Below are 19,904 nucleotides of genomic sequence, written 5' to 3'. Positions count from 1 at the left end.
GTGAGGTAAAATTGCAGTGAAGGCAATTATAAAAATTAGTATTATTGTAGGTTTGGTTGTAACTCTAATTTAAAAAAAAACTCAATGATTTAAAATAAAAATGCTTAAAAATAATTATTAATCTATGTAATTAGGAATTCAGTGTATAAATATGTAGTTTATGACATCAGTAAAAGAAAGAGTTGGATAGATCTATAAAGGAGTCCAGTTGTTTTCTGCTATTGAAGTTAATAATCAATAGGTCAAGAAATAAGTCATGAGAGTAATTAAAAATATTTTACAGCACAACAGACAAAAACAAGAGATGGTGAGAAAGCAGGACTCAGAAAAATTTATAGTTGTATGTGTATATGTGTGTATAGTTGTATGTATTAAAAAAAGAAGAAAGATCTAAAATCAATAACCTAGTACTACACTTTAAAGAACTATAAAAAGAAGACACACTAATCCAAAAGATAGCAGAAGCAAAGAAATAATGAGGATTAGAATGGAGATAGACAAACAAAAAAAGTTAAAAAAAAAAAAGAGAAAATCAATAAAGTCAAAAGCTGGTTCTTTGAAAAAGTCAGCAAAATTATCAAACATTTAGGTAGACTGGCAAAGAGAAAAAAAGAGTAAATGCAAATAATTAAAATCAGAAATGAACCTAGGGAGATTACTAATGTCTTTACAGAGATAAAAAGATTATAAGAGAATATGAAGGAGGTGTGGCCATTGTAGGAAGCCCTCCACCCCCACCCTGGCTCACATTTTCCCAATAGATGCAGAGCAACTATTGATGAGAAAAAACAGAAGAGGAGCAGTAAAGATCTTCTACACCTAAAGATATAAAGAAGAAATCACGAGACAAATAGGAGGGATGGAGAAGCAGTATAGTCAAGACATATTCCCAAGTGAGCAAATTAGCAGAGGTTGTCCCCAAGGAGTGAAAAGTTTGAGCCCAATACTGGGCTACCTAGCCCAGGTATTCTGCACTGGGAAGTCAAGCACCCAGAGCATTGGCTTTGAAGGCTGGTGAGGATTACTTTCAGAAGAGCCAAGGGCTCATAGTCAGCCTGATCTTGGGTGGCCTTGATTGGCAGTGGCTTGAAGCAGGATCTCAGTTCCTTGACCAGCAATTGAAGCAAGGCCACGGCAGTTAGTGTACTGAATTCTAGTCACTAGACCAAGAGGGCCAGTGGCTAGTGAAAAGGTCCTGGCTTGTCTGCCTTGTAGAAATGAATTTCAACAAAGAGGTGGAAAGTAGTGAAACAAGTAATTATTAGGAGGGAAAAAAGTATGTGTGAATAGACACACACAGGCCAGCTCAGGGGGTTGCACCTTCCTAGTAGTTTAAATCACTTTATGGGGCATTTCTTCTGGATTTCCTCTGGTCAATCATCATGCTTTGCCTGGCTCTGAGTCCTTATTTGGCATAATTCAGGATCCTTCCCTGTGTGCATGCACATCTCTTAGCCAAGATGGATTCCAGTGCAAAGGCCTATGGGAAGGTGGACACCACCAATTATGGGGTGGCACCCCCCTACCTTTTTGGCCCCTGAGAAAACTTTCCGCTCATGTGTAGTCAAGAATGTCTCCTTTACCTCAAGAATGAGAAATAAGTTATCTCTTTATCTTTTATCTGATCAGGACTCAGCTCCTCTCTGCCCCTGCCATTATGTTTATTGTGGACTGTCAGCAGGGGACAGACTTCAGCTGCTCAGCCTGGAACCAATCTATCTCCTGCCTTAAACCCATGACAGAAGGACCTATGCAGCCCAAATAGGGGCAACCCTAGAGCACATAGTTCTGGTAACTAGAGGAGGATGCACTGCTTGGGTGTATTAGATGTCTCCTGCAAAATGTCAATTCTCCAAGGTCAGGAAATGTAACCAACCTACTAGATACATTAAAATTAAAAAAAAAAAAAAAAGAACAGCAAATAAGGTGCAACAAGGCAATTGAGGAATAGGATCAAAATTAAACAAAAATATAAAACTCCAGGAAAAGAACTAAGTGAAGTGGAGGTAGGCAATCTACCTGATAGAGAGTTTAATGTTATGGCTGTAAAGATGTTCAAAGAAATTGGGGAAAGATTAGAACAACAGAGTGAGAAGTTAGAAGTTTTTAACAAAGAGTTAGAATATATAAAGAAGAACGAAAAAGAGATGAAGAATACGAAAACTGAAATGAAGAATATATTAGAAGGAGTCAACTTAGATTAGATAATATAGAGAAACAGATCAGTGAGCTGAAAGGTAAAGTATTGAAAAACACTGAAGCTGAACAAGAGAAAGAAAAAAAAAACAAAACAAATGAGGGCAACATCAACCATACTAGCATTAGCATTTTAGGGGTCCCAGAAGCAGGAGAGAGGGAGAAAGGGGCAGAGAACACATTTGAAGATATAATAGCTGAAAACTTCCCTAATCTGGGAAACAGTCATCCAATTGTAGGAAGCAGAGACAACCCCAAACAGGATCAATCCAAAGAGCACCACACCAAGATACATTGTAATTAAAATGGCAAAAATTAAAGATAAATAGAAAGTTTTAAAAACAGCAAGGGAAAAGGAACAAGTTATGTACAAGGAAACTCCCATAAGGCTATCAGCTAACTTTTCAGAAGAAACTCTAAAGGCCAGATAAAACTAGTGTGATATATTTAAAATGATGAAAGGAAAAAACCCACGACAAAGAATACTCTACCTAGGAAGGCTCTCATTTCAAATTTGATGGAGAGATCAAATGTTTAACAAGCAAGCAAAAGTTAAAAGAGTTTAGCACCACCAAACCAGGTTTACAAGAAATGTTAAGGGGACTTCTCTAAGTGAGGAAGAAAAGGTCACAACTAGAAACATGAAAATTACAAAAGGAAAAATCTCATTGGTAAAGGCTAGTAAATCACTGCTAGTAAATCAGTCAGGTATAAAACTAGAAGTAAGGTTAAAAGACAAAAGAAGTACAATCATGTATACTCACAATAAGTAGTTAAGGGATACACAAAACAAGAAGATTTAAAATATTATATCAAAAATAGTAATAGCAGTGGGAAGAGTAAAAATGCAAGGTTCTTAAAATGCATTTGAACTTAAGAGATCAGTACCTTAAAATAATCACATATTTTACGTATATATGTATATATTTTGCCAACTGAAGTGTGGGAAATATAGACAAAAAGTATGTAATATCTTTAAATGTTGTAACTAGACTTATTGTGGTAATCATTTTGAAATATATATAAATTTCAAATCACTATACTGTATAACAGGAGTTAACATAGAGTTGTTGGTCAATTTTATTTTAAAACAAAAATGAATTAAAAATAACTCATAGGAAAACAGATCAGATTTGTGGTTACCAGAGGCAGGGGACTGGAGAAAGGGCAATTGGAGGAAGGTGGTTAAAAAAGATTCAAACTTCCAGTTATAAGATAAATAAATACCAGAGATGCAACATACATATTAAATGTAATTAACACTGCTGTACCTCATACATAAAAATTGTTAGAAGAGTAAATTCTGAGTCCTCATCTGAAGAAATTTTTTTTTCTATTCTTTAAATTTGTACCTATATAAGCTGATAGAAGTTCACTAAACATTGTGATAATCATTTCATAATATACATGTGTCGAATCATTATGCTATACAAACTTATACAGTACTGTATGTCAATTATGTATCAGCAAAATCAGAAGAAAAACAAAGATATTATAAAAGTTGCATGACAAAATTAGACAAGCTAGAGGACATGGATAAATATCTTGAAAAACATGACTTAGTTAAACTGACTTTTTTTTCCTTGATCTTTATTGGAGTATAATATCTTTACACTGTTGTGCCAGTTTCCTCTGTACAACAGAGCGAATCAGCTGTATTTATACATATATCCCCATATCCCCTTCCTCTTAAGCCTGCCTCTTGAGCCTCCCTACCACCCTCCTTATTCCACCCCCTAGGTCATCAGCAATCATCTAGTTGATCTCCCTGTGTTAGGCAGTTTCTTCCCACTAGTTACCTATTTTACATTTGGTAGTATATAAATGTCAATACTAGATGTAGAGAACAGACTTGAGGGCCTGGAGAGGTGGGGAAGGAGAAGATGGAACAAAGCTGATATTTTCTCATTTATAACAATTTATTTTTATAGCAACTATTGAATTGCTTTGATAATTCATCTATGTAATAGCACTAGATAATATATTTATTATTATTACATCAGCTTATACTATCTTGGAAGAAATCAGACAAAAATGTTTGTATCAGAGTGTGAAAATGAAGGTCCTAGATTAAACCTCAAATATTCTCAGTAAAATATGTTATGCCAATTGCATCATAAAGCTTTATGTCATAATTACACATTTCTTTTTTAAAGGGTTGTAGTAATCTTTTATTATAAGGATTTTAAAATTTCCTTTCCATTGTTATTGACTTTTAGTTAACTCTTAACTGAGTCTCCTGTATCTTCTGATGTAAAAATTACACATTTCCAGTCAACCATAATTGCATGTCTACCAACCCAAGAATCATTAAATTAATTAACTTTAAAAAATTTATCCAAATTTTAAGGGTTACTCCCATTTACAGTTATTACAAAATATTGGCTATATTACCCATGTTGTAAAATACATCCTTGAGCCTTACAGGCAATAGCTTGTGCCTCCCACTCCCCTACTCATATAAGATCCCTTCCCCTTTCCCCACTGGTAACCACTAGTTTCTTCTCTGTATTTGTCAGTCTGACTAAAAAAGAAATACATTGTTTAAACAGACATGTTAAATTGAGATTGAATTAATAATCAAAAACATCCCAAAGAGGAAAAGCCTTGGAGAGATAACATCACTGGTAAATTCTATCGAACTTTTAAAAAATTAAATAATCAAACTAATCCTTTCCAAATCTTCAAAAAAATTTAAGAGAAAGAAAAACTTACTAAATAATTCCATTAGACCAGATTCACCCTGATACAAAAGCCAGATAAAGACATCACACACATACACACAAATTATAGACCATGATCATTTCTAAATATAAGTATTAAAATACCAAAGAAGATATTGCAGATCAAATCCACTAGAATATTGAAAACACTATTCACTGTAATAAAAAGGTATTTATTCTATTTATACAAGGGTAGCTAACCAAAAGTAAATCAACCAGTATAATACATGACATGAGTATGATGAAGAGAAAAAAAAAATCAAGTGATCATTTCAACTTACACATAAAAGGAAGTTGACAAAACCCAGTTTGCCTCCTGATAAAAATTCTCAAGAAACTAGGAACAGTGAGAAAAGCCCTCAATAGAATACAGGATATTTTTGAAAAACCCACAGGTAATATCATACTCAATGGTGGAAACTGAAAGCTTTCCTTCTAAGATCAGGCACAATACGAGGATGCCTACTTTCATTGCCGCTATTTAACATTATACTAGAAGTTCAGCATGGGGATTACACGGAACAAAGAAATGAAAAGCATCTAAGTTGGAACAAGAGAGGTAAAACAATGTGCATTTGCAGATGACATGGTCCTATACATAGAAAATCTCAAGAATTCACAAAAATCTGCTAGAGTTAATTATCAAACTTAACAAAGGTACAGAATACAAGATTAACACACAAAAATGTTTTGTTTATATAAATGCCAGTGAACATTCTGAATATGAAATTTTTAAAATTCCATTTATAAGGACAACAAAACAAATTAAATACTTAAGAATAACTCTAACCAAGGAGGTAAAACGTTTGCATGCTGAGAACCGCAAAAAGTCATTTATTATTATTATTATTATTATTATTATTATTATTATTATTATTATTGCTGTGCTGTGTGGCATGCAGGATCTCAGTTTCCTTACCAGGGATCGAACCCATGCCCCCTGCAGTGGAAGCTCAGAATCTTGACCACTGGACTGCCAGGGAATTCCCCACAAAACATTATTGCTACAAGAAATTAAAGAATACCTAAATACATGGAAGGTCATCCCATGTATGCTTATGGATTCATGGTTAAGGAGCCAACACTATCCAAAGCAATCTACAGATTTAATGCAATGCCTATCAAAACTCTAACAGCCTTTTTGTGGAAAGAAAAAATCCAATCCTTAACTGCATATGGAACTATAAGAACCACAAATAGATGAAATAATCCCCCAAAACAACAAAGTTAAAGGACTCACATTTTCAAATATTGAAACTAGAAATTTATTATAAACCTACAGTAAATTAACAGTGTGGTACTGGAAGGAGGGCAGACATACAAACCAATGGAATAGAAGAAAATGTAGAAATTAATCCTCACATGTATGGTCAATCGAATTTCAGCAGGAGTGAAGACCATTCAGTTGGGAAAGAACAGTCTCTCCTTGACAAATAGCAGTGGTAAAATCTTGATATTCAGATGCAAAAGAATGAAGTTGGACCCTTACCTTACACCATGTACAAAAATTAACTCAAAATGGATCAGAGACAAACTTTAGAAATAAAACTATAACACTTTTACAAGAAAATCCTAAGGGAAATCTTTATCACATTGGATTATGCTATGATTTCCTAGGTATGATACAAAAAGCACAGGAAATAAAGGAAAAAATAAATTGGACTTTATTAAATGAAGAAATTTTATGTATCAAAAGATAATATCAAGAAAGTGAAATGCCATGTACAATTTGGAAGAAAATCTTTGCAAATCATGTATCTGATAAGGAATTAATGTGCACCATACATAAAGAACTTCTACAACTCAGCAACAACAGAATCCCAGTTGAAAAATGGGAAATTACTTAGACATTGATCCAAAGGTATGAAAATAGTAAGTACATTAAAAAGTGAAAGATGTTCAACATCATTTATCATTAGGAAAATACAAATCAAAAGCACAAAATGATAACACTTCACACACGAGGATAACCATTTTCAAAAAAAAAAAAAAAGGAAAATAGCAATTGTTGGTGAGAATGTGAAGAAGTGAGACCTCCTGCATTGCTGGTAGGATTGCAAAATGATATATCTGCTCTGGAAAACATTTTTGTAGTTCCTCAGAAAGTTAAACATAGATCTCTCATATGACACAGTGATTCTAATTCTGGCTATATATCCAAAGGAATTGAAATCATGGACTCAAACAGATACTTGTACACCAGTGGTCATAGCAACATTATTCACAATCTCAAAATGAATGGATAAATAAAATATGACATATACACGCAATGAAATATTATTCACCCTTAAAAAGAATGGAAATTCTGATATGTTACAACATGCATGAATCTTGAAGCCATAATGTTAAGTGAAATAATGCTAAGTCAGAAAGAGACAAATACTGTATTATTCCACTTACATGTTTTACCTAGAGTAGTCAAAATCATAGAGACAGAAAGTAGAATAGAGGTTACCAGGAGTTAGGGAGTGAGGGGAACAGGGAGTTATTGCTTAATGATACAGAGTTTATGTTAGGGATGATTAAAACTTTTGGGGTATAGATAGTGCTGATGGTTAAACAATATTGTGGATGTTTTTAGTGCCACCAAATTCTATATTTATAATACTTTAAAGCGATAAATATCATTATGTATATTTTACTATAATAAAAAAGGCAATGCTTGATTCAGTGTTACTGCCAATTATATAACAAAGGTCAAAGCACTAACAATGTCTTAGTGAGGTAAATAAAATCCCTCCCCTTTGCCTCTGAAAACTTTGTTTCAAAAATCTTCTCTACCAGAATGGCCTAGTAACACCAATATGTAATTGTTTCTGGTACAGATTGTCTTTTTTCTTCTTTATTTCCTAAATGAGAATTAACCTGATGATGATAGCCTATTGATTAGAATTGTTGCAAGCATTTGAAAATATGGTTGTAGTGTCAATGGTTTAAAAACATTAATTACTTAATCACTTAGGGCCTCAGTTGGCCTGTGTATTACCTGGAGGCATCAAACATGATTAATTCTATGTGAACTGCCTCTTTCTGACAGGATGTGGTTCTAAAAATCTTCTAATAGAGTAACTGCCTTTATCTTAACAGGTTCTGTGGAGATACGCAGGAAAGAAACCAGAAACATTAGGAGCCAATACCCAGCTATATGAGTGGATTCCACAGAATGATCTTCTTGGTAAGACCAAAGAGAAGAAAATTAAACATAACTTAATGAGGGGTAATCTGAAGGATTACTCAATAACGAATAAATCCAACAAATTTCTATTTAAAAAAAAAACCACTTTGATATCTTCTTCACATTTCTTCTGGAGCTTGTTAAAAAAATTATTCATGACACTTGTAAAAGACTGTAAGGCACACTTTATCTAAGACCATCATCATAAGTGCAGTTACAACTGGAATGGACTTCTATAGTAAGTCTAAGAGACTGGACTCAACTCTGAATGCAAAAAGGAAGAGCAGGAAATTTATAGCCAAAGTGCAGAGAGGGGAGTCACTGGATGGACAATTACTAAGAGGAACCATCAGAGACAAGGGGGGACTCTGGCAAAACTGACCTAATCATATTCTTGCTGATGGCAGGACAGGGTAATCGGGCATCAATCTGAAGGATGAGGCAACAGTTAAAAAGGTGAGCAGATATCAAGGCTGGAAGAGTCTAGCTAAATTGACTTAAGATACTTGCTAAAATCAGGTAACACAGAGATAAAGACAAGCCCCCAAATCAGGGACTAGTTGAAAAGAGTGTTCAGAGGAGCTTAACTAGACTTTGCTCAAGGATAGAGTCTTTGTCAAGCTCTAACATAAATATGTTTTTTATAATTCTCCCACTTATGATATAGTTTCTACCTCTTCAGAATCAGAGTCAAGGAATGTACCTTTAGATCAGGCTCTCATTAACCTTTCTGTAGAATACTGCAGCACCCACCTGACTACCTGCGTCAATTTTCCCCACCTCTCTTCAATTTCCTCACAGTAACTATTTGAAAAAAACAAACAAACAAACAAAAAAAACCAGATAAACCATTTCATCATCTGTCATATTATGAATGGCTCCATATTACTAAAAAATCAAGTGCAAAATCCTGTTTTCTTAAACAGATATTCATGGACTTGCCCTAGTTGATCTCTCTAGCTTGTAATGCCAACATTCTCTCATTGAAACCCTGAACATCTCACCTCCCATTCCCCATCCACACAAGCATTTGTTTCCTTAAATTCCTCAGTCCTGTTTATTAAAGTATTCTCACCCCAACAACTTGTCCAACTGGCAAGTACTCTCCATCATCTAAATGCACAAAGCTTTCAGAGGTTTGTGGAGTGACTTAATTGCTGGAATTATTAATTGCTACTTAGACTGAAATAATCAATTGCTGCTATCTCTAGAGCCTATGGGAATTTATATATGGCCTCGTGGCACAGCATTATATAGAAGATGTTACCTAACTGAATTAATGATTTACACAGGTGTCATGGGTGATTTTTTGTTTCTGAAACTATTCCAACTTAGAATATTTGTATATATATATTTTTTCTTTTTTAGGTCATCCCCAAACCAGAGCTTTTATCACTCACTGTGGAACCAATGGGATCTATGAAGCTATTTACCACGGGGTCCCTATGGTGGGAATTCCCTTGTTTGGTGATCAGCATGATAACGTTGCTCGTGTAAAAGCCAAAGGGGCAGCTCTTGAATTAGACTTGCACAAAATGACAAGTTCTGAACTGCTTAATGCTTTGAATGCAGTTATTAACAACCCTATGTGAGTATAGAGTACATTCTTTTCTGAGAAGCATCAGTATTTTAAAAGGAGTAATTTATTTCATAGAGTTAAACTGGTTATTTTTACATAATCTCCAGAACATAGCTAACATCAAATATAATTGTCTTATATTTCTTAGGTTCTATGAAAGCATTTAGATTCACCTACAGTTACTGGGCAATAGATTCCAACCTGAAACAAATACTAAATTTATTTAAAGACACTAAGCTATTTTTAAACAGACTCACATATTTTTATTATTAATATTTATTGTTTACTTCTTTAAAATTACAGATATTACCACTATAAAAACTTTAGGCAATATGACAAAAATATAGAGAAATAAAAATGAAAAAATCACTTAACTCTCCTTATGTACTTATAACCAACTATCAGTATAGAAATACTACTTCAGATATTTTCTTGTACTAATTCATAAATAGAGAAGAAAAAGAAATTTTATAAAAATGGTATCATGCTAGTTTTTAATTTAAAATATTTTTATTGATATATTTTAATTAAAACAAGAGAAAGTTAATGAAGTAAAATTGAGAGATCCAAATGGAAGCATAGAAGACCCTAGCCTCCCTGTCCCCAGATAAAGATCAACAATTAGACACTATCTGTGAACAAAAATATCTCTGAGAGAGCTCTAAAGTCCACTTAAGGAATTTTAGCAACACTGTGGAACAAAAAACACTGAGAATAATCACACGAGAATAGAATGAAGAAGACCGCTTCTTTATGCCTACATCATCCCATCCCCAAGCCAGCATTACTCAGCATGAAGAGAGAACTTCCCAGCTAGAAAGAGTTCCTCGCCAGGAAAGGAAGAGTGAGTTGAGTGAATGAGCTTCTAAAGCCTTTTGGGGCACAGAAATAGAAAAACCAACCCTAAATTTGTATGAGGCCAAAAAAGATCTCAAATAGCCAATGAAGTCCTGAGAAAGAAGAAAGAAGTGGGAGGCATCCCACTTGCTATTTCGAACTATACTACAAAGCTATAGAAACTTTTAAAGTATGGTATTGGCATAAAAATAGACAGATAGACAAAATGACAGATAAGAACCCTGAAATAAACCCTCACATATAAAGTTGAGTAATATTTGACAAAAAAAAATCCAAGAATATTAAATAGGAAAATGGTGGTCTCTTCCATAAATGGTACTGGGGAAACTGGATAATCATAGGCAGGAGAATGAAATTAGGACCCCAATGTTACATCACTTACAAAAATTGACTAGAAATAGATTAAAGACTTGAACATAACCTGAAATCATGAAACTCCTAGGAGAAAACATAGGGGATAAAACTCCTTCAAAAGGGTCTTGCCAACGGTTTTTTTTTATATGACACCAGCAACACAAGGAACAAAAGCAAAAATCAAGTGGGACTACATAAAACTTAAAAGCTTCTGCATGGCAAAAGAAATGATCTACAAAAAGAAAGGCAACCTACAAAATGGGAGACAATATTTGCAAACTGCATATCTGATAAAGGGTTAACATACAAAATATATCAAAAAAAGTCATATAACTCAATAGCAAATTTCTTTAAGTGAGCACAGTTACTGAATAGATATTTGTCCAAAGAAGGCATACAAATGGCCAACAGATATATGAAAGGGAGCTTGACATCACTAAGCATCAAGAAATGCAAATCAAAACCCTAATGAGGTATCACCTTATACCTGTTAGAATGGCCAGCATCAAAAGACAAGGTTTAGCTAGTGTTGATGAGGATGTGGAGAGAGGGGAACTCTAGTGCACTCCTGGTGGAAATGTAAATTTGTGCAGCCATTATGGAGAACAATATGGTAGCTCCTCAAAAAATTAAAAATATGACTACTGTATTATTTGGCAGTCCCACTTCTAGGTATATATTGAAAGGAAATGAAAACAGAATATGGAGAAGGTATCTGCAGTCTCATGTTCATTGTAGCATTATTCACAAAAGCTTAAAAGAATTGCCAGGCTTTGGGTATATATTTCTTTAATATCAGACACATTCTTACTAAAAACTTCATATAAATCTATGAACAAATAGTGATATTAGAGATTAGAATAATTATTTTCTAAATGTTTCCAATTTTGGTCAATATAGAATGACTTTTTACTAGGAAATCACTTCTCAACTTTCAACCCATATCTCAAACATCGCATCTCAATTTTTATTTGCTGTCTTATTATTAAAACATTATCAAAGCTTACAACTTATGCATCTTGTCCATGACCACAATTTCCAATATTCTTTAGCTTTAGTTTTGTATTTAAATGGATTTAATGATGTAATTTGTGTTTTATTACAGTCTTTCTATTCCTGAAGGATTTTGTTTTTATTTTTTATCTGACAAATATTTTGTTTCTGTGTCTTGGAGCTTCTGTTGTTGTTTCCATGTTTTCCTGAGATATATCCAGGTGTACTTATTCTTTAAATTCTTGGGTATTGAGAAAGGCCTGTCTTGGGGTTTTTGTTTGTTTGTTTTTTAAACCAAAGGGTGACAGGGCTCTCTCTATTTTTTTTTTTTTTTTTGGCCCATAATTCTCTTTCTCAGAACATTCTTCATGTGGTTCTATTATTTTCTATAAATTAATGTTCTGTATTCTCCATCAATGATGCCTGCACTTGAGTATGGGAGAATAATCTCCCTCTTCATCTCCTTCACAAACCCAAGGAAATCCTTCTTCTAAGTCAGCCATTTAAAACCTTAAGGAAAACCCTCGCCTGGTCTTCTATTCCTTGACAGAGTTAGAAAGGTTACTGTTCTAGTTATGGCCATTGTTGCATCTCAGGGCTGGCACTTGCATCCCTCTGTAGCTTGAAGCAAAGATTTGAGTATCTATACAATCTAAGCCCCTACTTCTTGCCCATATGGTCACATTAAGCTTTTTGTTTTCATCTGAAATGTCAGGGCCATGAAGATCACAGACTGAAACCATTTCCTGCTGCTGTGAAAACTAACTTGTGGTAAACACTGACACTCCAGACAGAACCTGGGGAAGGGTGGAGGTGTGGGGGAAAGGTTCCTTTCTCATAGACCTGCCCCTCAATGCTGCTTCTCGTCTTGTTCTTAATACCACACTCCGCAAGTGAGATCAAAATTCTGTATTCTCAACCTATATATTCTACCTATATATTCCTATTTCTGAGCCTTTAAAATTCTATTTCCAGTTAGAAATTCTTCTCCCTTACCTCCAATTATTACAGAGACTGTGAAATATCCAACAAATTTCAGCTAATATCTAGAAATATCTCAAGAGGAAATAATCTTTCATGTGCATTCTGTGCTCTTGGTGATATCATTTATGGCATAAGATATTAATAATTATGTAATATACTTTTAATGATATATAATTATTTTAGGTATATCATGTCCTTTACAAATTTTTCAAGTGACTGTTCTGTGTATTCAATCCTTAGCTATAAAGAGAATGTTATGAAGTTATCAAGAATTCACCATGATCAGCCTATGAAGCCCCTGGACCGAGCAGTCTTCTGGATCGAGTTTATCATGCGCCACAAAGGAGCCAAGCACCTGCGGCCAGCCTTCCACGACCTCACCTGGTACCAGTACCATTCTTTGGATGTGATTGGCTTCCTGCTAGCATGTGTGGCAACTATTATATTCCTGGTGACTAAATGTTGTCTGTTTTGTTGCTGGAAGTTTGGCAAAACTGTGGAGAAGAGAAAGAGAGAGTAGTATTTTTTCAACAGTTGGGCTGGAAACCCTGATGGGGTCCATCTGAATTAATCCAGTCACTGATCTGAACAGATTCCTCTCCTACTCAGCTGGGTTCTTGTTCGTTCCTCAGCTTATCAGATCAGAGATCAAAGACTCACCCCAAAGTTGTGCCACATGATTCAGAAATAAGTTTTAAAATAATTTATACTTTAAAAAGAGAGGGTAAACAAATAAACAAATGGAATTTGCTACCATTAAAAACTGAGTGCTTTACTTTATTCATTGCTTTAAGTTCAACAAATTGAGATGCTGTTTGAGGCCTTAGGAACATAATGATTAATTCTATTTTCAGTACTAATCATATTGACTATTTCCTAATATCTAACATCATTTTGAGTCCAGTGTGTAATAATTATTTCCTATTCTTAAAAGCAAATAGACAAGAAGTAATGTAGAAGACACTCTAGTCAGAGCTTCTTTTTCAGTCAGGAAGATCAGGAGACTCTTAGGTTTTTTACTCTGTTGTAAAGCATATTTTTAAAAAATATTTATTTATTTATTTGGTTGCGCTGGGTCATAGTTGCTGCATGCGGGCTTCTTAGTTGTGGCTTGCCAGCTCCTTAGTTGTGGCATGTGGACTCCTTAGTTGTGGCATGCAAACTCTTAGTTGTGGCATGCATGTGGGGTCTAGTTCCCTGACTAGGAACTGAACCAGCTCCCTTCATTGGGTGCATAGAGTCTTAACAACTGCACCGCCAGGGAAGTCCCTGTAAAGCACCTTTTATACCATCAATTTTCTTTCATATGACACACCAGACTTTATCCCTCTTGGAATAAAAAGCATTATTTTTTGTCTTTGATTTAAAGATTGCCCTTCATTTGGATATTAATAATGATAGTACTTCATTTGTACTGCTACACTTTGTAGCTTCAGAGAACTAGCTGATTATCATAAGTTAGCATGATTGATGGTATAATGGAACAAAAGTAAATGATTGGAATTTAATACCCTTTGAAGTCATTTAATTTTTAAAAGAATTCCTTCCTGCATTAATTTTACATACAAGGTACATATTTGGAAAGAAGAAGCAAACATCTTAGAGCTACACTGCAGATACTTTGGGGAAGAATGCATTTCTCAGAAATATTATTTGCTCTAGGGAATGATTTCTCTATCTAATTAGAAACTCTCTGAGTTTTCTCATTTCTTCCTTTTCTTCTACCCCATCATTCCCCCTGGTCTTCTCATAAACTGTAGTGTGATCACTAAACCAAGCACAAGTACTTAGGTTTCTTTTAACTAGCACCAGCCACAAATCTGCAGTAAACATGAAGACACAGGTTGAATTTTAATAAAAAGGTCTCTCTCTTTTTTTTTTAAAGTATATTCCTTTTTTTTTCTCCTCTAATCAGACAGGGTCAATTTTGGGGATTTCTAACAATAATTTGTTTTGAAATTCTTCCAAATTCTCCATTTTAAGGAAAGGTGTCTCTTTCTTTTCTAAAAAGCCTATCTTCAGTATGCTTGACAATAATTTGCCAATGAGGTAAAAAAATTGTTCAATATAATACATAGTAACCAAATTCAGCAATGATTTACCACACTTTGATATTTATAACCAAAGCAAAATAGATCTTAAATTACTATATAAAAACAAATATGTCTATCAAATATAAAATTATCTTAGAACAAATATAAAAATATCTTAGGATACATCTCCTTAAGATACACGAGATGTATACAATGGGCCCATAAATTCTCCTAATTGGGTGTCTCTTCTTGCTTAAGCTTATCTTGTTCCCATGATTTTCCTATCAAAGGTAAACATAAATTTACTCTTAGATAAGGAATTAACTGTAAATAAATGTATCAGAAAAATATGCTTCCTTAATTTTATGAAATTGGAAATAATTGTTGATTATTATACTTAAAGGTATAGAGTTTAAAAAATGTAAGCACTAATATTGCTTGTTTTAAGATCTAATTCATGTAATCAAAGCAATAACTTACTATAATGCTAAATCATTTACACTGGCAATAAGATAATATCCTTTCCTATAATAGTCTTTAAAAATCATAATTTAATCTTTGGCTATTTTATGCCAAAGTCAAGATATCTCTTCACTTTTTCATAGTATAAAATGGTGTTAACATAAAGGAGTTTAAGTAAACTCAAGATTTAGATACCCTGTTTCTGAATTTTCTGAGTTTATTTAGAAAAACTACTCTGACAAAAAAATGAATATATTCTATCTTGTGGAGACCAAAGCTTTTCTTAAATATGAATATTTACCTATTTAAACCATTTTTGCATCATTATATTTAACAGATTAATAATGCAGTAATAATTTTATGTGTGCAGAGGCTAAACCTTTGTAATGTTGTTTTTTCAGTTTTAGTTTTAATAAGAACATATTTTTTCTGGAGTTTGATGACCTCTGGCTTCCCAAGTCAGTTAAAATAACATTTTTAAATACTTTACATTTAAACTACTTATAATTCATATGTGACTATGTTAGGAAATCCTGCTCAAATTTCTTCCATATCATGACTTCATTGAAAATGCTAATAGGCAGATACAAGTATTTTGTACAAGTGTACATGCATATATATATATGAACACAAAGTCAAATTCTATATGTTATAAATAAAAGTCATCCATGTGATTGTATGTTTTGACTTTTAAACTTGCTTGTTTTTTATGGTGAGGGAAATATTTGTTTCTGTTATGTTCTACATATTGTACCAAAAATGATGATTCACCTGCAGATCTACCATACTCCCTAAATTTATGAGAATATCAACCATGATATTTTAAACAGCAGTATAGTTGGGATTTAGAAGAGTCTGCTGCCTGTGGAGCAAAGAGCCATCAGTTCTGCAGTGCACATTGAATTGCTACCTACCTTCTGCTTCTCAATTTCATTTCCTCCTCAGGTTTTTTGCTTCTGAATACCACTCCAGTTCTACCAAGGTTCTAGATTCTGGCTCTAAAGTTGGCCAAACAGGCTGAGCTCCTAATGTCTCATTCTCAGTTCCTGCCAATTATTTCCGGCAGAGATGACCTTTTTATATCCTCAGATGTAATCCCCTCATGTATGATATCAGCAAACCACATGACATGGTGAAATGCAAGCACCACGCTTTCACCCTTAAAGCAACTGTCAGAAATAAAATCATGATTCTTCCATGGAGGGAAACCAACCCATTGTCTTGGAGAGTCTTTGCCCTGATTTTCATACTTCAGTTTAGTCCCATCTCCTTCCCAGGACTTCTGGACATAAAATCTCACTATATAATAATGATAGGGGAGAGACTAAAATTCATGGAGAGTCTGAAAGAAACTACATCTTTTTTTCTTTATTAATTAAAAAGCTGGTATTTCATCAGTAATTACTAGGAATTGAGTGAAGATTCACTGTCCAGGTGTCACAATGGTATCATATCATAAGAGGAGGAAGAAACCACTTCTGTTGTTACTATTACTCCTGCACCGTCCCTTTGCAGGTAGTAGCCAGGTTCCATTCCAGTCTTCTCAAAACACAATGCCATGCCTCTGGAGAATCCTAACATTAGAAATGTGAATTAACCCATTACTTTTCTATGTCTCTGAGGCCAAGTGATGAGGATGTTGTTCTCCAATTAGTTGCTACTCTCACAGCCTCAAAAAATCATATAAGGAGTACATTATCTGCCAATGTTTATTACAGAGAAATGGCTCCACTACTCAATTATGCTCATTTGAGAAGGGCTATGAATGTTGGACTCGATCAGGGACCTCTACCTCATTTCTGGGTCCACACATATAAGAGCTTACTATGAGGTAATATTCACTTTTTTTCTTCTGTACTGGAAAATATAATGCAATTTTGACATGCCCTTGCCATGTTCTCCCTCTGATCATTTCTTAGGACATTTCTCCTCTAATTACTTTGTCACTTTGTGATGCAGCAATCTATCTCAACCAAGTCAGAAATTGATTCCTATTACAGCTCCAGATGAGATCTCATTATTGGAGTAAATTACACAGTCTATTTACCACAGTGTTTGCATTCTGGAGTATTTAAATTTCCAGAGATAATTGAAATCACTTTCACCTGGCACTAATTCTGGAGACATCAAACACCACTGTGTACAAAAGGAAAATTGGAAGTTTCCTGCAGGTCAAGTGATAGGTAAGGATTTACTTTCAGTTCTTACAATGAACCCACTAGGATCATGGAATCATCTAAGGTTGGTAAGAGTAGATGAGGAAGTTCAAACTCCCAACAGCAACTTATGAGACACATTACAGCTTTCTGCATCAATTCACACTATGTTGTAGGTCTTCCCAAAAAAGAAAGTAGGAGAAGAAAATGTGTAACTTTGTGAATATTTTCCTCTGTATTCATTTTTCTTAGAAGATATAGACACAAAGCTTCAGGTTTCTGGAGGTCAAGATATTCAAAATATGCATGTAGTTTTAAAATGTAAACAAACATGTAAACAAAAAACAGAGAAAAAAAGGCCATATGTGTGGGAGGGTTTCCTATCTAATATTTTCCCCTTTACACTCATTCTACGGTCAAATATTCATTAGGTTCATTCATTTTTCATGTATTACAAATTCAAGATAACTGATATATTTCTAAGCCAACAATATAATTGTTGAATTATATGATGACTATTACATTCTAAATGGCCATTTCTGCATTTTCCATCTCCATAGTGTTATGCTTGTACCTCTTTTATGATATTTGTGACACTTTTACTCCAAATTATAGTTTTTTAAACATTTGATTTTATTTTTTTACTAACTGATGACTCTCGGCCTCCAGGAAAGACCCATATGACAGGGCTTCACATGTAACATGTGTCCAATTCAGACCCACATTTTTGCTCACTGAGAAGGAAGGAATGCCCCAAGGTCAATGTAAATAGTTAAATGAGAAACTGTTTTCTGAAGATTATAATGATCATCCATGTTAAATATGGATGAGCAGCATAAAGAATTTGCATTGCTCACGTGTCTAATCTGGTCTCCAGTTGCACTCAGCCAGCTACCAGAGAATAAGCAGGTTACACATGGGAAGGTGGATTTGCTTTAGGGCATAAAGAACAGCAAGCAGAGAAACCCCAGTGGCTTAAGAGCCCTCCCTAGTGATGCAGATCTCACCAGGAATCAACAAGTCTTCCCTTCCATAGAGAAAAGATTCGTCCTCCATGAATATTTTATAGAAGAAAGGTTATTGCAGGACTAAATTCCTGGATAACCCATGATCAGGAAGGTGAATGATAAATGAGATGTACTAAATGAAACGATGTCTTTCACCTCGTTCCAAGTTATTTATTTTTTCTTCCTAGATGAGTTAGAACTTCCTGAAATGTATTGATTATTGCAATTTAATATAAAGAAAAGTTTGCTTGATAACTGCCGGTAAAGAGCAGGTTGATATAGAAATATCTCATGATTTAATATATAAAGCATTTCCTATACCTAAATTTGTGTCTCTGGTTTCCAGAAAAAATGTAAGTGTTGGAAATGGCACCTGCTGGCATGCTTGAACTTCAGGGAGGAGTGTAGTCTGTCCCTAGATGTGGGCTAAATATAAAACCTGGTCCACAGGCAGCAGTTTTTGATGTATGAAAATAGGCCTATTTAGAGGAAAGACCGGGAGATGAGCATTCTGCCTGCTCCTTCTGTGCTGTGTCTTGGGATGTTAGCTGATTAAACAGTGTTTCTTTGTCTGCCGCAATCTTATGGGACCTGAAACTCAAAGTTCTGCTAAGCACCAGACTTAGCTTAATAAGCTGTGCGTCCCCTGGGTGGCAGCTGCACAATAAGGGTAACAGATATGCACATAAGCTCCTTTCAGGGAGATAACAGCAACCTGGAGTGGAGTGTGAAGATGGCCACTGCCAGCCTCCCTGGTTTCTGGAGAGGATTTCAGCTGGGCTTTAGATACTTGCTAAATTAGAAGCCTGACCCTCAGGCTGCAGCTTCATAAGAGATACGAACTAAATCACTGGCAAGCAAGCTAGTTTCTCAGAGAAAAACACAGTCAAGAAGGTCCTTACTGGGGTCAGAACAAGCCAGAAACACTGACTTCAAAAAGCATTACTGCAAAACAGTCTGAATTTTATTGTGAAGCAATTTATGCCCATGCACACCATCTTGGACTGGAACATGTCTTTCTCCAGACTCTCTTATTTCTTAAGATATAAGTTTAGGTTATTGATTTGAAATATTTATTTTTTAATGTAGGCATTTAGAGTTGTAAGTGTCCCTCTTAATAGTGCATTCTGTTAAATTTTTATGTTTTGTTTTTCTTTTCATTTTCTTAAATTATTTTTTTTTCTTTTTAAGCTCTTTATTGGAATATAATTGCTTTACACTCTTGTACCAGCTTATGAGGTACACCAAAGCAAATCAGCTGTATTTATACATATATCCCCATATCCCCTCCCACCCGTGACTCCCTCCCACCCTCCCTGTCCCGGCCCTCTAAGGCATCACCCATCATCAAGTTGATCTCCTTTCGTTATTCAGCAACTTTCCA

At 34.6% G+C, this 19,904-nt stretch overlaps 1 protein-coding gene across 3 annotated transcripts in view; it reads left to right on the top strand.

Annotated features, from left to right (window-relative positions):
* LOC130848202 (UDP-glucuronosyltransferase 2B17-like) overlaps positions 1 to 13,625 on the top strand; it is a 28,036-nt gene extending 14,411 nt beyond the window's left edge. For all 3 annotated transcript variants that reach the window (XM_057726328.1, XM_057726329.1, XM_057726330.1), the window contains exons 4-6: positions 8,007 to 8,094; positions 9,463 to 9,682; positions 13,103 to 13,625. In XM_057726328.1, the coding sequence (XP_057582311.1) occupies positions 8,007 to 8,094; positions 9,463 to 9,682; positions 13,103 to 13,382 (588 nt within the window). In that variant the 3' untranslated portion in view covers positions 13,383 to 13,625. The remainder of the gene's footprint in view (positions 1 to 8,006; positions 8,095 to 9,462; positions 9,683 to 13,102) is intronic.
* Positions 13,626 to 19,904: the final 6,279 nt, after the last annotated feature.

The sequence above is a fragment of the Hippopotamus amphibius genome, chromosome 3, assembly GCF_030028045.1.
Source record: "Hippopotamus amphibius kiboko isolate mHipAmp2 chromosome 3, mHipAmp2.hap2, whole genome shotgun sequence".
Classification (NCBI taxonomy): domain Eukaryota; kingdom Metazoa; phylum Chordata; class Mammalia; order Artiodactyla; family Hippopotamidae; genus Hippopotamus; species Hippopotamus amphibius.
Note: the sequence above shows the minus strand (reverse complement) of the source record. Positions and strands in the feature narration are given on the sequence as shown.